Source organism: Phyllopteryx taeniolatus, chromosome 1 (assembly GCF_024500385.1).
Source record: "Phyllopteryx taeniolatus isolate TA_2022b chromosome 1, UOR_Ptae_1.2, whole genome shotgun sequence".
In the NCBI taxonomy this organism is placed as follows: Eukaryota; Metazoa; Chordata; class Actinopteri; order Syngnathiformes; family Syngnathidae; genus Phyllopteryx; species Phyllopteryx taeniolatus.
The window spans coordinates 11,327,250-11,343,690 of record NC_084502.1 but is presented as its reverse complement, the minus strand read 5'-3'; the positions used below and the strand labels follow the sequence as shown (position 1 = coordinate 11,343,690).

The 16,441-nt window shown below is 40.4% G+C and overlaps 1 protein-coding gene across 1 annotated transcript; it reads left to right on the top strand.

The window, feature by feature from the left end:
• The first annotated feature begins 987 nt into the window (after positions 1-987).
• On the top strand, positions 988-15,033 carry nt5dc2 (5'-nucleotidase domain containing 2). Its single transcript, XM_061771177.1, has 14 exons — positions 988-1,459; positions 5,303-5,487; positions 5,570-5,644; positions 5,732-5,787; positions 6,305-6,398; positions 7,891-8,019; positions 9,695-9,755; positions 9,818-9,920; positions 10,068-10,169; positions 11,135-11,216; positions 11,359-11,445; positions 12,481-12,621; positions 12,696-12,760; positions 13,511-15,033. The coding sequence occupies exons 1-14, from the start codon at positions 1,033-1,035 to the stop codon at positions 13,770-13,772; spliced, it is 1,869 nt and encodes a 622-aa protein (XP_061627161.1). The 5' UTR covers positions 988-1,032; the 3' UTR covers positions 13,773-15,033.
• Positions 15,034-16,441: the final 1,408 nt, after the last annotated feature.

Genomic DNA, 16,441 nt, shown 5'->3' with positions numbered 1-16,441 from the left:
AAATGGATTGTAAATCTTTTCAAATAAATCACCCCCCTCAACTCCCTGCTGCTGCAGCTTCGGCTTGCTTTGCTTTATTTCGGGCTCCTGTCCTCTCATTACTTTATGTGTAGTCTGTTAAAATAATGGATATCTTTAAGGTATTTGTACTGTACTTGAGCATATTTAGTAAATTATATCGTAGTGATTCTCAAAGGGTAGTAAGGGAAGTATGAGTACCACAAGTGGGACACTGGTACTCCCCCTTTAGTTTTTACACAAACATATCACTGAATTAAATAAAATTTGCAACATTGAAAACATGAAATTGAATCAAACATATTACAAACGTAGAATGAAGCTTATAACTATGCATACAGCCTGTTTAGCTTTTATTTATTTATTTTTTTAAATCCAGTACAGTCGTTTTTACTTTTCATATACGGTACATTTTTACTGTTCTCAGGTACAGTACATTTTACATTTTAACTTTATCGAAGAACATTTTCTATTGAACCTTTATATGCAATACATTTTTAATTAAATAATTTAAGTAGCTTTTTTTTTCATTTTCCTATACTTGAGCATAGTGTTATTGTTCACAACAATAACTCCTGTTTTTAAGAACCCTTGGGCTTACTACGTTACTATATTTTAATGTTGAAATATGTTGGTACTTAGTGAAGTAATTTTTTTAGGTTGTTTTTATTTTAAAAAGTTTGAGAACCACTCATATATTTTTTCAACCTCTGACGAGATTTAAAAAGTAACACGGCTATTTTGACAAAGGAGTAGAAAGCACAGGTATCTGTTGTCAAATGTAAGGAGTACAAGTTGTAAGAAAATAAATACTCAGTAGAGTACAGATACTGTTCTGAAAAATACTACAGAAAAATCTACTTCAGTCTAGTAACGAAGTATTTGTAGGTGGTTACTCCCGCTTCTGGGTAAATATCCCTCATTGGCTGGTAGAACAGACGCCCCGCCCCGTTTTGCATTTAAGGGGCGTGCTTGTACTGAAAGCAAGGATCAGTACGTGTGCGTTGCTTGTTGATGTTCTCGCGCAATCGGCTTAAGCGATTGTTTACGCCCGCACCAATGTCGTTGAAGCTCGCGGCCACGTCGCTGACCCGCACGCTCTGGAGCGGAGGAAGCCGAAAACGATCCCCGAAAGTCAACGGCGCGTGCTGCGTCACCTTACGCGGCCACGACGGGACAAAAGAACGAAGTGGTTGCTCCGGCTCCTCCGGGGGGGCGAGCGTTGGCGACGTGCAGCCGCGCAGCGAGCCGCCCCTCAGGGACACCACCCCCACCCACGCCGCCGCCGCCGCCGTGGCGGCCGGACAGCGAGCCGAGGAGCCGGCGGGCGCGCCCGGTGTGACTGGCGCGAGGAGACGGGCGTCCACCACCGCCACTGCTCCCGTGGACCAGAAATCCTACTTGTGGGCTCGTTACTCCGACCTGAGACGACTCGTCCACGGTCAGTAGAATGCCAAACTAGTTGACATAATTCTAATCGTGGATCATCTCTCGAAATAACCTTCGCCTGTTACTGTGCTCTTGCCACTCAAAGCTCTCGCATGGGGTTTGGATTCAGTGTCTAAAACCTGAAACCTAAAGCCAGAACCGTTTGTTTAGTTTACTTCTCAGAACTCGTCCCCCCCCCCCCCCCCTACTAAATGTTCTTGATAACCAGATAATCATCCTCACTAGTAAGAACATTCAGTGCACTAATTGAACTCTTACTCTTGTTTTAGTAGCAACATTTTACCACTACACTGTGAAATTTGTGCACACGAGCTGGAAAACTTTGGCAAACAAGTAGGAAAATGTTGCTGGTGACCGCTAGTTGACAACATTATGTTAGTAATACCACTCATGAAATAAAATTCCGCTAGCGCGGGGATGATAACTTGTGCACAGGTTAACCTCGCTAGTAAGATACACAGTAGTTGCCTTACAAGTATGCCAAAGTTGTGCAGAAATCTCATACAAGTGCAACAAACTTTACTAGTAAAACACTCGTGCACGGAAGTGTTTTACCAGGACGGACCAGAGGTGGGTAGAGTAGCCAAGTATTGTAGTAAGAGTACTGTTATTTTAGAATGATATGACTCAAGTAAAAATAAAAAGTAGTCATCCAAATATTGACTTGAGTAAGAGTAAGAAAGTACTCAATGAAAAAACTACTCAAGTAAAGAGTAACTTCATTTTAATTGACTCGCGAAGGCTATATGTGCGGTCATGTGACTGCCTTGTGTCGTATGATTGGTGAGTTGGAGTCAAGTGACATCAGTGATCCCGTTTGATTGGCGCATTGGGCAGCCTATGCGGAAGTCGAAGATGGAGTCTAAAAATAGACGCGCACAAGCGAGAATGAATAAATACAAGTACCGAACGGCATGCCTATCATTGTAACTGAGTAAAAGTATCGATCCTTCGTCACATAAATACTCAAGTAAAAAGTACGGCGCATTTAAAGTACTCTGACAAGTACAGTTTATGGAAAATATTACTTGAGTAAATGGAAGTGAGTAAATGTAGTGCGTTACTATCCACCTCTGGTACGGACAAAGGGCATACTAGTGGATGGAAAGGTGTTTGAGCATTTATTCAATATCCTTGAAATCTAGCTTAGTACTAGTACACTCTTTCTCCCTACTGGTAAGACAGTTCAGCACAATAGTAGAATGATTGTCTTACTAGTAACATTCTCCACTAAGCTGTATGTCAAGGATATTGAGTAAATGCTCAAGCAGCTTTTTATTAGTGCGATACTACATGCACTAGTAACTAGTGGGATATTTCTGCATACTAGTAGAGCAACTTTGGCATTCTAATAGGAAAACCACACGTTACTCGTGAGGCAAAACTGTGCCCTAGTTGACAACGGCATCTTACTGGAAACACTCATGGCATAAATTTGTATTAGTTAACATGTAGTTCTTCACTAGTAGTACTAGTCGCAGATGTCAACTAGTGCACGGTTTTGACTCACTGGTAACGTACAGTAGTTCTCCTACTAGTATGCCAAAGTTGTGTTGCAAGTGCGCACAAAATTTATACAGTACGGGGGAGAAATGTTATTAGTAAGACAGTTTTTCAACTATTGTGCTGAATAGTGTTACTAGTAAGTACTCTCATTGTCCGTACTGGTAGAATGACTGTGTCTGATTAGAATTTATTTTCCAAATAAGCACAATATAAAGGATATTGGATAAATGCACTAATGGTTTTCCACCCACTACTAATGCGTGAGTACATGCAAGTAGTAGGCTATTTCTGTAACAGGTATGCATTTTTGCACACCTGTAGAACAACTTCTGCATGTTACTAATGAGGCAAAACGGCACTAGTTGACATTTGCCCACTACTAGTACTAGTAAAGCACTAAATGTTAACCGATAGAATTTAATAATGTCACGAGCAGCAGTAGTAGTAGTACTCGTAGGACATTTGAAAAATATTGGTAATCAACAATTTTTTTCATAAAATAAATAAAAAATCTAAAATGTACATGTAAAATGTTTTTTTAAAAATATTTATAGTAACATCAATGAACTGATTGTTTAATCAAATCAATGCATAATGAAGAAACAAATACATTTAAATTAACCAATATTAGGGGAAAAATACCTAAATAAATCAACAGATATTATAGTACCAATGATAATGTAAATACTCAGTGAAACTTTGACATTTTGACTGTAGTGTAGCTCCAGGGAACTGAAGCCAAAGCTGGTGGGTGCATGTCCAGCTGCCTCCCCCCAGTGCACCCCCCAGCCACACTATCATATCTCTCATGGGCAGTGTGTAAACTCTTCATTTAATCTGTGTTCCTGTGTTACTGTGCAAATACAACAGCGCGATTGAAACCCACGCTGACTGTCTATCTGAAGGATTTTGCGTCCCCTCTCTGTGATAAATACAACAATATCTAGAACACGCTGTTGGTATCCTGTTTAGCTGGACATTGCATAGATGAAATCAGTTGAGAAGTACACATTATGCAACTTCCTGAGATTCTGCCAGGCTCTCCAAATTGAAGTCATCTTGGATCCTCCGCAGACTGATTTTGGCTTCCTATTTCCTTCAGAGGTTTCAACATTTTTGTGTCGTTAAAACTGCTTGTTTTCAATGCGCTGCCGCTTTTCTCCTTGTGTTAGTTCAAGTCTTCAGTGACTAATAATTCAATTTAAAAAAAAAAAAAAAAAAAAAAAAAGCTCATTTATAATAGCCTACCATCACAATGAATTGTAATGCCTCTGCAATTGTTCAGAAATAGACAGTTGCCGGTGAAACTTCAATCGCTTAATTGAACAAACGGTAAGAAAACAAAAAACATAAGAAGCACATTAATTCACGAGCTGCCAATGGCCACAACTCACACCGAGTAATTCAACAGCCAAACTGGCTAACGGGTTAGCCAGTTTACAAGCACTCTACACTCTTGTTTGCTGATGCCCACGTCACCCGCCAGGCCGAGCCTTTTGAAGCTGTACACACCCAAAAGTCACAGATACTACAGTAGAACGTGAGGTTGGCTAACCCAAGTGGACAAAAATAATACCTGCCCCTCACATGTACATGTAATTGATATAACAATGCACATAAATTTTTTTTATCCGAATACTTCAATAATCAATAGGATAATCGATCGAATATTTGACTCTAAAAATATTCCATAGCTTTCACACTTTTGGAAATTTTCAGTTGGAATTAATGGGAATAAACCGCAATGAACCAGGCATTTTCAAAATTGAAGGCGAGCTCTTAAAGGGAACTTAAATATAGTCGTTCAAAATATATTTAAGCATAATCCTGATGAAAACAACCATATTTCAAGGAAATCCGGTGGGTGGTACCTTGTCACGCAAGCACTAAAGTTAAATATTTTTCTTTGTGTTGCCAGCCTACAATTTGCATTAGGAACAAGCTGCATACACGCTGCCACTCAATTGATGTGAAAACAAACAAACAAAAACGGAGCAAATAAGGTACTGTAATGCCCTCGCATGTGGGCAAGGAGAGAAATCTACTTTTGCATGGATGTCTGCTTATGACAAAACTAAATGTTTATATTTATGCTTGAATACGATACCTTTCTGTCAAATTACCCTCAGTTCCCAGTTAGTTCCCATAATTCCAATGGAAAGTTTCTAGCTTGGAATATTTATAAACTTCCTCATTTTATATTCCTGTGGGAATTTTACTGGAAATTTTCCACCTCCCTTGCAAGCATGTCTGTCTGGACCAAATGTTACAGGCTAAGGGCCAGCTCTCAGTAGGCCAGGTTTCTGAAATACCAACTTTGCACCGTCAGAGCTAATTCCACCCGGCGCGTGCAAGTCCCTCAACTCGTCGGCCATCTACGCCAACAACGAGGTCAGCTTGGCCGAAGTGGACATCTACGGCTTTGACTACGACTACACGCTGGCTTTGTATTCTAATGCGCTCAACACAATGATTTACAACACAGCGAGGGACTTTCTCATTGAGCACTTCAAGGTTTGTGCCAGTGTGGAGATGAGATTTTGGCAACATAATCTCACAAACACACACATTTTTGTTTTGCGCTCCTGCTCCACAGTACCCCGAGGGAATCCTCAGCTATGATTACATTCCCAACTTTGCAGCTCGGGGGCTGCACTATGATATCCAAAAGGTAAATCATCTTACATTGCTGAAAGAAAAGCTCTTGTATTTCCTTAAAGCAGCAGCATCTTTAGGTTAAATTACTTCTCCCCTGTAGGGTCTCCTGATGAAGATAGATGCCTTCCATTACATTCAATCAGGAACAGTATACAGGTGAAAAATTATTGCCAATATTTGCAGAGTATTCCAAAAGTTATTATACGATTCCTTTTTTTGTGGCTCATCAATTGACAAAATTGTCACCTGACAAGAAGTTTTTCTGTCTCGACTGCAGCTTAACGCCAGTTTGAGTGGCTTTATGGCCTTCACACCTCCATCAGTGGTGGTACTGTATAACAGACCTTCTACTGCATGGTTTGTCAAGAACCGATCCTGTTTCGAGAAACTTGCCATTGATAGCATAAATTGTGCAATGTGTTGGAGCAGTGTGACAGCCATAAAGCCTCTCAAACTGACTCTGAACTGCATTCACGGACTGAAAAAAACGTCTTGTCAGGTGACACTTTAGTCAATTGATGAGCCACAAAAAAAGGAAACGGCCATCGGACAATTTTACAACACTGCTCCAATGTCATTTGACGAGCCATGGGCAAAGTAATGATATACTTACAAAAACTGCAGAGCCTAAGATGTCACACCCTGTGTTTTCATTTTTCCTATTTAATGACAGGGGTCTCAAGCCAGTGCCTGACGAGGAAGTCCTCAAGCTCTACGGAGGAACTTACCATATCCCACTGCAGCAGGATAGTGGATTCTATGGAAAGGTTAGAATAGAACATTCCTTGAGAGATGAGTGACCTGTTTTTCAAGATATGAGATGTCGTTCAGTTGATTTTTGCGCTGACTTGTGAGCAAAAATTTGAGACACAAGTACTGTGTGGTGACAGTAAACTCAACTCATTGGACAACAAGCAGCCATTTTGTACATAGTAAACATCCATGATTTTGTCATACAAGTGTCCAGAAAAGGGCCCCTCTGACAGTTACTTCTGTTTGACCCAGTTTTGTGTCTGCTTTGACCATATTTGGCTAAGACCACCCCCTTTCCTTTGATTGAGTGCCTCCGTGTAGAAGACCCGTGTAGAGAGAACACGTGTTTGTTATGCTGACAGCGCTGGCTTGGGAGTGGAGAGGTAGACGGAGATCTTCGCTCGTGATGTAGATAAGCTCGAGAAATTCCAATGACATGATTTCAGGCCTTGGAAGAAAAACGTCTGGAACTAAGGGAAGTGTGGACTATTTTCATTTATATTTTACATTTCTGGGGCACCATAGAGCCAATATTACAACCCAAATACTAGAACAACTTGGTTTAGGAAAATATGGGACATTTGAGCAACAGATACAGAATTTGAACACAAACGGTGCAACAACACCCGCAGACAGACAGTATATCTCTGTTCTCGCTGGCGAATACCCGTATCTCCAACAGCATCACTTTTCAGGAAACTGGCATGGCATGAATGGGAAAAATGGCATGTTTATTGAGCCATTAACATTGCATCGTTAAAGAGAGCAGGACATTTTCAACACTTAAGAATGGTCAATAATTGGAGAAAAATTACATTCTGTACCCACATTGGGACTGAGCAATAATGCTGATTTGTGAGAAAATATGAAATTGACCAAATTCAGAGATAGGTGGTTTCAGCCCGATGTGAGCGATATATTCGTTATCATCTGCAAAGAGTGACTACTATTACTGCGGCTGACTGAGGAATTTTGACCGGCTCCATATATATCCCAATCTATATATTCTATTTAACTAGGCCATTACTGTGGAACAGATTAATGGAACTCTCATTCCTTTCAATGTCAATATCCCAAACTCTGATGTCGTGATGATGAAAAAAAAATATATTATTAAATATCCAACTGTCCATGTCATTTGCTTACATAAGCGATCATGGTGTATTTTGTAATCTCGTTTGCACCGGTGTCGTCATAAAGCAGCAGGGATGTGTCCACATAATAGTTGTTTTCGATCATCTTATTCTCTCCCTTGCGTCCAGTCTGTTGGACGTTACAAAGCTTTATTTGTCCCATTCGCTCATTAGGGGGAAGCTCACGCTGATGGATGTTTGGAATGTGAATCCTTTCGAGGAGCCTCTTCATGTTCTAATCCTTTTTAAAACCACCTCACTCACATCGTCCTCAGCCCAGCCTCCCCGGTTTGCAGTAGAATGAAAAATAAGTCTCAATTAAATCTTGATGGGAATATTGAAAGCTTTTACTAAATGTTGTGCTTTGTAACAGGGCCCTAAGGTGAAACAGTTCATGGACATCTTCTCCATCCCTGAGATGACTCTCTTGGCTGTGGCAAATGATTTTTTCATCACCAATGACATTGATTATGATCCAGTACACCTCTCCAAAGATGTCTCAGTAAGTACGACAGTTAGTATTCAAGTATAGACCGTAAACCTGTGTAAGTTATGAAATGAATTATGTCTTGATGCATTTTTATGAGCTTACATGTGCAGATATGATTTTTTTTTTTTTTTTTTTTTTTTTTTTTAAACAAACTGAGTTGATGGAAAGGAAAGCACCACATCCCATTCGCAGTGGCACAATTTCTATTCAATCGCGTTGCCATTTTTTACCAAATATAAAGCAAAACGTGCATTTGCTTTTAGCTGAATCAATTGTAGATGTTTAGTAAAACTTTGGACCAGAAAGTGTATCTGAACAAAGATGGTCGGGGGGAGAGGGTGAAAGGCAGTATAGATTATTTTGTCAGTGCACTATCACTTGCAGTTTCAAAGGTTTGTTCTTGTTGCTACCCAATAATCATCGTTGAGCAGCTTCTGTTTGTTTGAAACACGGGATGAGTGGTCATTAGACCCATAGTCATTTTAGTTATTGGATCTCAATGATACAGTATCTAACAAAAGTGAATACTGTAGACCCCTCATATTTTTTGTCGATTTTATTTTAACTTTTGTATAGGGCAACACTGAAGAAATAAAAAAGCTACAATGTAAAGTAGTCGGTGTCCAGTTTGTATTTTTTTGCTTTGACTTGCGAGCAAAAATTTGACGTATGATTGCTGTGTGGTGGCAGTAAACTCGACTCACTTTTACAGCAAGTAGCAGTTTGTTAGATGGTAAACAATTCTTCAAAAAAAGAGGCTTCAAGTTGTTTATTGCCACTGTCAGTTCAGGTTTACTGTCAAACGTAAGTAAAAGAGAATTGCACCTTGTGTATTTATAACAACCACATAGCTTTGCCTTAGTAAAGTCTGCTAAGTTAAATGCTAACAAATAATGCAAAACGCCGCAGAGGGGCCAACATATAGCATCGGTGTCGCAGTGTTATAACCGTTTAAGTAACTGATATTTGAGCACAAATGGTAGACGATACTCACAGGCATATAGTCTTTAAAAAATTACCAATATTACGCCACCTCACTGAGTCAATTGTGAAACTCCTGTATGCCTCTATTTTATTGAACTGCCCCCAGGTGGTCAAGGTGGACACATCAGAAGGAGCAGCACAATGTCCATTGAACTGAAGCAAAAACTGTGGCAAAGACTCTTTATTTTCTTAACATTCAATTTGTTTACGTCATTACTGTTATGTATTATGTTGTTAAGAATTTCAATATCATAGTGCTATTTTTCTAGATTGGTTAATGTTTTTGTGTTTGTCAGATATCAGATTAATGTAACAGATTAATGGCATTTCCATTCATTTCTGTGGGGAAATATGATTTGAGAAACGAGTCTTTTGAGTCACCATTGCACCTCCTCAACGGTGGGTGTCCTAGCTTAAGCAGATAGTCACGGTATGGGTCAAGGTCTGAGCCTCCCGCACCTCATGTTTGCAGAGCTCTGGCTCCTACTGCGCGGTATAGAAAATCAGTGCTTTCACATTCCTCAGCTGGAAGCACAGGAATCAGCTGAGTGAAAGAACTTGGTTGGGCAAAGAATAACAACTCTTGGGCTTGACTGACAAGGGTTTCCGCCTTGGAGGGAAACACAACTAAGTCTATGCAGCTTTTTCAAAGCTTTACCAGCAGTGACTGACCTAAAGAACATTTTCCCGTTGTCACTTTCAGGAAGCAATTGGCATGGTTCACCTCAAAGGCTTCATGTACAAGTGGATCATGCAAGATCTTGGTAAGATTTTCAAGTCTGGACAACGCAAGCATTTGTCTGTGAGTTCTGTTCTTTGTGCCTAGACAAGTTCATTCTGAGAGGAGAGGAGACAGATGCTGTTTTGCACCGACTCGCCAGTCATGGAAAGAAACTTTTCCTCATCACCAACAGTCCCTTCAGCTTTGTGTAAGTGTTTTAGTATCTCAGGTTTTGGCCTCACAAATATTAATTAACACATTCACTGCCATTGACAGCTTTAGAAGTCAAATATCCATGTTAAGTGGGAAGGCTGGTTGTGAATGAGTTAAGGGACGGTTTCTCTTCCATGTGTAGGGACAAAGGCATGACGCACATGGTGGGAAAAGAGTGGAGAGACTTCTTTGACGTCATCATCGTGCAGGCGGACAAACCCCACTTCTTCACCGACTGCGTCAAGTATGTACCAACGTGTCCTGTGTAGTGCAGCGGTCTCCAACCACCAAGCCACACGGAGCGAGTGAACGAAACATCCTTTATTTATTATCACAGTCTGAAAGAAGTCAACGGGTACACCCACGTGTGTCGCTGTACACGTTAAACCGCTTGGTCAAGTGATATGGCGATACGATACAACTTCCAAGGAAAAGAGGGCTATGTTTAAGAGACAATATCAGGAGTCCATCCATCCATCCATTTTCTGAGCCCCTTACCCTCACAAGGGTCGCGGGAGTGTTGGAGCCTAACCCAGCTATGATTGGGCAGGAGGCGGGGTACACCCTGAACTGGTTGCCAGCCAATCGCAGGGCACACATAAACAAAAAACCATTCGCACTCACAGTCACACCTACGGGCAATTTTGAGACTTCAATTAACCTACAATGCATGTTTTGGGAATGTGGGAGGAAACCGGAGTACCCGGAGAAAACCCACGTAGGCACGGGGAGTACATGCAAACTCCACACAGGCGGGGCCGGGGATTGAACCCCGGTCCTCAGAACTGTGAGGCAGACGCTCTAACCAGTCGGTCACCATTCCGCCAATATCAGGAATCTTATTTAAAATATGGGTTTATCGCTACAGGTGCCAATCAAAAATTGCTTTACGTGAAAGCAGTTTGTGGTGCTAAAAAGGTTGGCGACTGCTGCTGTAGTGTGCTTGAAGACAGCCGCTCAGTAATGTCGCTCATGATTCTTAGTGTGGCTCCCTCTAGCGGTATGTGGGGGAAACAAATCACTACCAATCAGCTGTATTTAACTTTCAAATAAAAAAAAATAGCATTTATTCTTTAAGAAGTATTTTTTAAACCTTTGTTTAGGTACATTATTTAAATGATGTGCAATGGATTTTATGTGAATCATTAAGTACATTTTCAATTTTAATGTATTGAAGTGCAGTGTTAATTTTCAAACTGTGCATTGCAGACCCTTCAGACGCCTGGATGGAAATGGGGACCTTCGCTGGGAAAAGATCAGCAGTTTAGACAAAGGGCACATCTACAAACAGGTCAGTGCTTTGACTGTGTGTGTGTGTGTGTGTGTGTGTGTGTGTGTAAACATTGCGTGGTCGACATCAGGTGAGGTGGAGAGCAGAAGTGTTGTTTCCATATCAATCACAGACTCACTGGCGTGTTTGTCTTGTCTTGCAGGGAAATTTGTTTGACTTTCTCAGGTTGACGGGCTGGCGAGGATCGAAGGTTCTTTACTTTGGAGACCATCTTTATAGCGACTTGGCTGTGAGTGTCAGGATAAAGTGGCTCCATGCTGAGTGTTACCGTGTTCGCTAACCAACATCAATAAGTGCATGTTTATTCAGCGCAGTTTTTCCAAACCTTTATGGAGCCAAGGCACACTATTAAACAAGATTGTTGAAATATGTATACAGTGGTGCCTTGGGATACAGTATGAGTTTAATTTGTTCCATGATTCATTTGTTGCGGCGCCGTCCGGTGTGTGTGACTTGGCCTCCGGGGGCAATATAATATAGTCATGCAGACAGAAATCAAGAAGAGTTTCACAACCACTGTAAGTGACTCAGTAAGCTGCAATATTAGTTTGTTTTTGTTTTTTTTGTTTTTAGAGGATTAAGGATACATGCCTGAGTATTGTTACATTGTCTGTCTATAAGTGTTTCTTCACGTTTGTGTTCAAATATCCATTGCTTAAAGGGTTATAATACCACCACATACAGTAGATGCTAATCCTTAGCATTTATATTATCGTTAATGGCGTTTAGCAATAAGCTTAAGCAGCCTTTTCTAGGGCCAAACTATGTTTATTTTAAATACACAAAGTGTGATTTGTCTCTTTGTTTTGTGGATAGTTCCTCCTATGGTTTTTGATAGAGTTGAGGTCAGTATTTAGTTTTTTTCCTATACCAAAGTCATCAAACCCTGCCTTTAGGGACCTTACATTGTGCACCAAGAAGAGAAAAGGGCCTTCTCCAAATGGCACAGAAATGTCCAAAAGGTATTGGTAAGATGAAGAAGCAAGAGGTTGTATCGATTAAGTAATGGATTAAAAGATGCGCCCCAAGATTTTTCTCTTTGTAGCATAGTGGAAAGCTATAATTAATGAGAAAAAGCAAAAATTCAACACTAGAGGGCAATGCTTGCTGGACAATGTGGTAGGTGTGGTTGGAATTTTGTTTGCTACAGTATGTTGTTTCCTTTTCAGGTTTTTTTTTTTTTTTTCCTTTTCTTGTGCAAACTTTTAGTGCCATAGAGCAGATACTCATTCTACTATCAGACAATAATTTCTCTTTGCGGCAGGACCTGATGCTACGACACGGCTGGCGTACAGGCGCCATTGTACCAGAACTGGAGCATGAAACCAAAGTTGTAAGCACAGACCGCTACGCTCTCAGCCTCACGTGGCTCCAGGCCCTCACCGGCCTGATGGAACGATTACAGGTAAAGTCTATCTAAAAGCAGAGGGCTTGTAAAGATGTGCTCAGCTACCTTTTGACTATTTCTTGATTCTCTAGATGCACCGTGACCCGAACTCGAAACAGGTGCTTGACGAGTGGCAGAAGGAGCGAGAAGAACTCAGGTGAATGATGTCACTCAAACGCCCTTGAAGTGGCAGCTTGAAGGATCTTCTTATTCACTAGGCTGGTCTAACCAGTCTAGCTGTCACTTTGTGTTTACCTTGCTACTCTGCCATTCTTCAAAAATACACAAAGGATAAAGAATTACAATACGCTTGACCCTTCACTTGTAACACTCCGGTTGAAATGAATCGGTTTTGAAGCGACAGTTCAACAGCTTCACGGAAAGACTTTTGAATGTGAGGATGGCATTTGTACTGTATTGTCTTATGCAGTCATGCCTTGACTTATGAGTTTGATTCAATCAGTGAACATGCTTTTAACTCAAATTCCTTGTACCTCAAATCATGTCTCCCCTTTTGAAATGAATGGAAATGCTATTGAGTTGTTTAAGAGCCCCAAAAAACACTTTTCGTAAAAAAAATTTTAAAACATTTGAAGCCTCTTTTTAAAATTTGTTTAATTCTGCGAAACTGCTGCTTGTTCTGAAATTTGCTACCGCCATCTTGCGGCCGTAACTCAAATCATTGCTCATAACACAAGGCAAAAAAAATAAATAAATCGACCGACCGACGCCTCGTATCTCGAAAAACTCACAAGTCGGGTCACTCGTGATTCGAGGTACCGCTGTGTTACACACTAACGATAACATTGCCATGTTTGAGCATTACTTTTTTTTAATTGATTGGCAAGGAGCAATCTCAAACATTCTGCGTAATTGTTTGACTTTCATCCTAAATGTTGTTTCCCAGGGTGATGACAAAGAACCTGTTCAACCCCCAGTTCGGCAGCATCTTCAGAACGTGCCACAACCCCACGTACTTCTCCAGACGGCTGTCTCGCTTCTCCGACCTCTACATGGCCTCCCTCAGTTGTCTTTTGAACTACGACCTCTCGCACACTTTCTACCCACGCCGCACCCCTTTGCAGCACGAGGCACCGCTGTGGATGGACCAGCTCTGCACCGGATGCATGAAAACACCGTTTCTGGAGGAGATGGCCCAAATACGATGAGCGGATAGATTTTTGGAAACTTTATTGCCTTTCACGACGCTGATATGTTTGGGTACGGTTAGGCGGCACAAAACTGTACTGAGTGACAAGTTTGGCCGAAGAAGTAGATTAAAAACTGCCTGAGGATAGTATGCTGCTTGGGCTGCTAAAACTCATTGAAAAACAAAAAACGCACAATTAGCTTTTTATATTTAGTTGTGTCAATGAAATCGTGTATACGTAAATAGTGCATGTGAAATTCACTTTTTCAAGTAGATGTTTACCGCTTTCAAATTTTTTTTTTTTTTTTTTTTTTTTTTAACTGGAGGAAACCACATGGGAAATTACAAAGGAGTATTCGGGCCACACTTTAAAGAAAGAATACAGTGGCGCCTTGAGATATGAGTGGTTTCACTTTCGACGTTTTCAAGATACGAGCGGTCACGGGGCCTTTTTTTTGTCTTGAGATATGAGTGAGATTCAGAGAGAGAGAGAGAGAGATTATTTCACTGCATCTCCATTCATGTCAGTGTTTTAAGTTAAGTGTGCGGTCACGGAAAGAAACTCTCAATGCACCACTGTACAAGAATAAAATTGGAATCTTATGAGTACAAAGTTGGATTACAAAAAAAAATGTTTCTTTCACAATTAAGATATTTTTCTTTAAATAGTTATTTTTTTTTTTGAGATAAAAAGTCATAAGAGTGCAAGTATAGTCCGTGGAGCTTAATTTGATGAGCCTTCTGCTTTCTGTAGGACAGTGGTAACCGTGGTAACAGTGTTCAGCGTGGAAGGTCATATTTCTCTTTTATTGAATAAAAATATGTGTGAATAATCATGTCAGTATGTGTATGCGGTCAAGTAACCCAGTTTGGCTTGCCCGTGGCAAAGTTCAAATGTCTACTACAGTAGACACTAGTTGTGTGTTGTAATGTAACGTTGGCATGGCTTAGGTCAGAAAATACAATAGAGATTAGGTAGCAACTCCAGACAAAAAATACAATAAAAGCAAAATACTGGATTCTTGTAGACCACACCAAAGAGCACCATTGCTTGTGGGATTAACCTTGCCTCAATAGTCTCAAATGGTGGTTGTTCAGATGTTTACTTACAATGTACAAGCCTTACCTTATATGCGAATATACAAATGTACTCTGTGGCAATGCATCTCATGAATGTATGGTTCAATAAAATAACAGGATTGTACTGTAAAATGTGTCAAATTTGGCCCATTTTGACATTTGAAAGCAAAATAATCATAATAAAAAAAACCTACATGTCATTCGTTCATGGATTTTCGATTTACAAGTGTGTTACTGTAACTGAAGGAAACTGGTGGTCTTGAAACTAATGTACATGTCATGAGTATTTATTTATTTTTATTTTTTTTATAGGACAGTGGTAACTGTTCAAGAGGGAAGATCGAAACAGTCCTGAGAACTGTCTGTGTTCCCACCATGTTTGCACAAGTTCCCACAGCAACACGCTCCCATTGGTCTTTGAAGAGTCATGGTCCAATTTCAAAATTTTCAAAACAGTCAACAGTGCTTCACACCTCCCTCAACCTTTCGTTATTATTCTTGAACAGACAGACTGGACCAACTACTTCAATTCACTATTAAATGTATAAAACCACACTAAAATAAAGTTTACAATATAAAACAAAAAAGTTGTATACCTTATACTATACCTGCATGAGTTGTACTAGACAGACCATGGTGAGCTTTGCTTTCCTTGGGAGTTGTGCGTGTGGGGTTGACGTTTACGCCGGGGCACTTTTCTTGTATTTATCTCATTGGTCGCGTGGTTGCTAAGCAGCGCAGCATCCATCGCCGCTCTACTGTGCACAACAAACTCATTCACTTCACCATCCGCCTGGCAGAAGACAGCAGCAGCAAAGGTAGCGTACTCTGCATGCTGCTCTACTTAATGTCGCTTTTGTTTTTGGGTTGGAGAAATTGGTGCACAGTGCAGGAATCCTGCTGTAGTTTCAGAGGCAAATTTTTCACAATTGGCTTGGGCCCATATTAATAATGAACACATCTCTGCGCATGAAGTAACTAATTAGTTGTGTGACCTGTTTCTGCCAACGAGCGCTTACATCATTGCCATCGTTGCTGCGTATTTTCCGGTCTGCAAAATCTGTTTATTGGTGATGATGTGGATGTGGTACATGTCCCAGTTTTATGCTGACCTGTGTCATGTGTGCTTTGCAGCGGCAGTTGTAACTCTAACGGTGCTTGTTGTTGTGTGTTATTAATTCAACTATCAATACAGGGTCAGTATCAATAAACAGTTAAACAGTGGGCCCGTTTCGGCGCACATCGAGTACTATACTGTTAAACCTTCAGTGGACCCACATACTACTACCGCTAACATTTTTCTAAGAATACAGCGGTGCCTTGAGATACGAGTGACCAGAATTACGGGTTTTTCAAGACATGAGCCACTGTTCAGCCGATGTTGTTGCTTTGACTTGCGTGCAAACATTTGAGTTACACTGCAAAAATTCAAACTCTTACCAAGAATATTTGTTTTAGTTCTGGTCAAAATTAATTAAAACAAGACTCATTACATAAAAAGTAACAAGAGCGTTTAAAAAAATTGACAGTAGAGTAAAAAAAAAAAAAAAAAAACTTTTTTCTTAGTTCACAGGCATATTTTCTTTATACTCTGTTAAAAATTAAGAA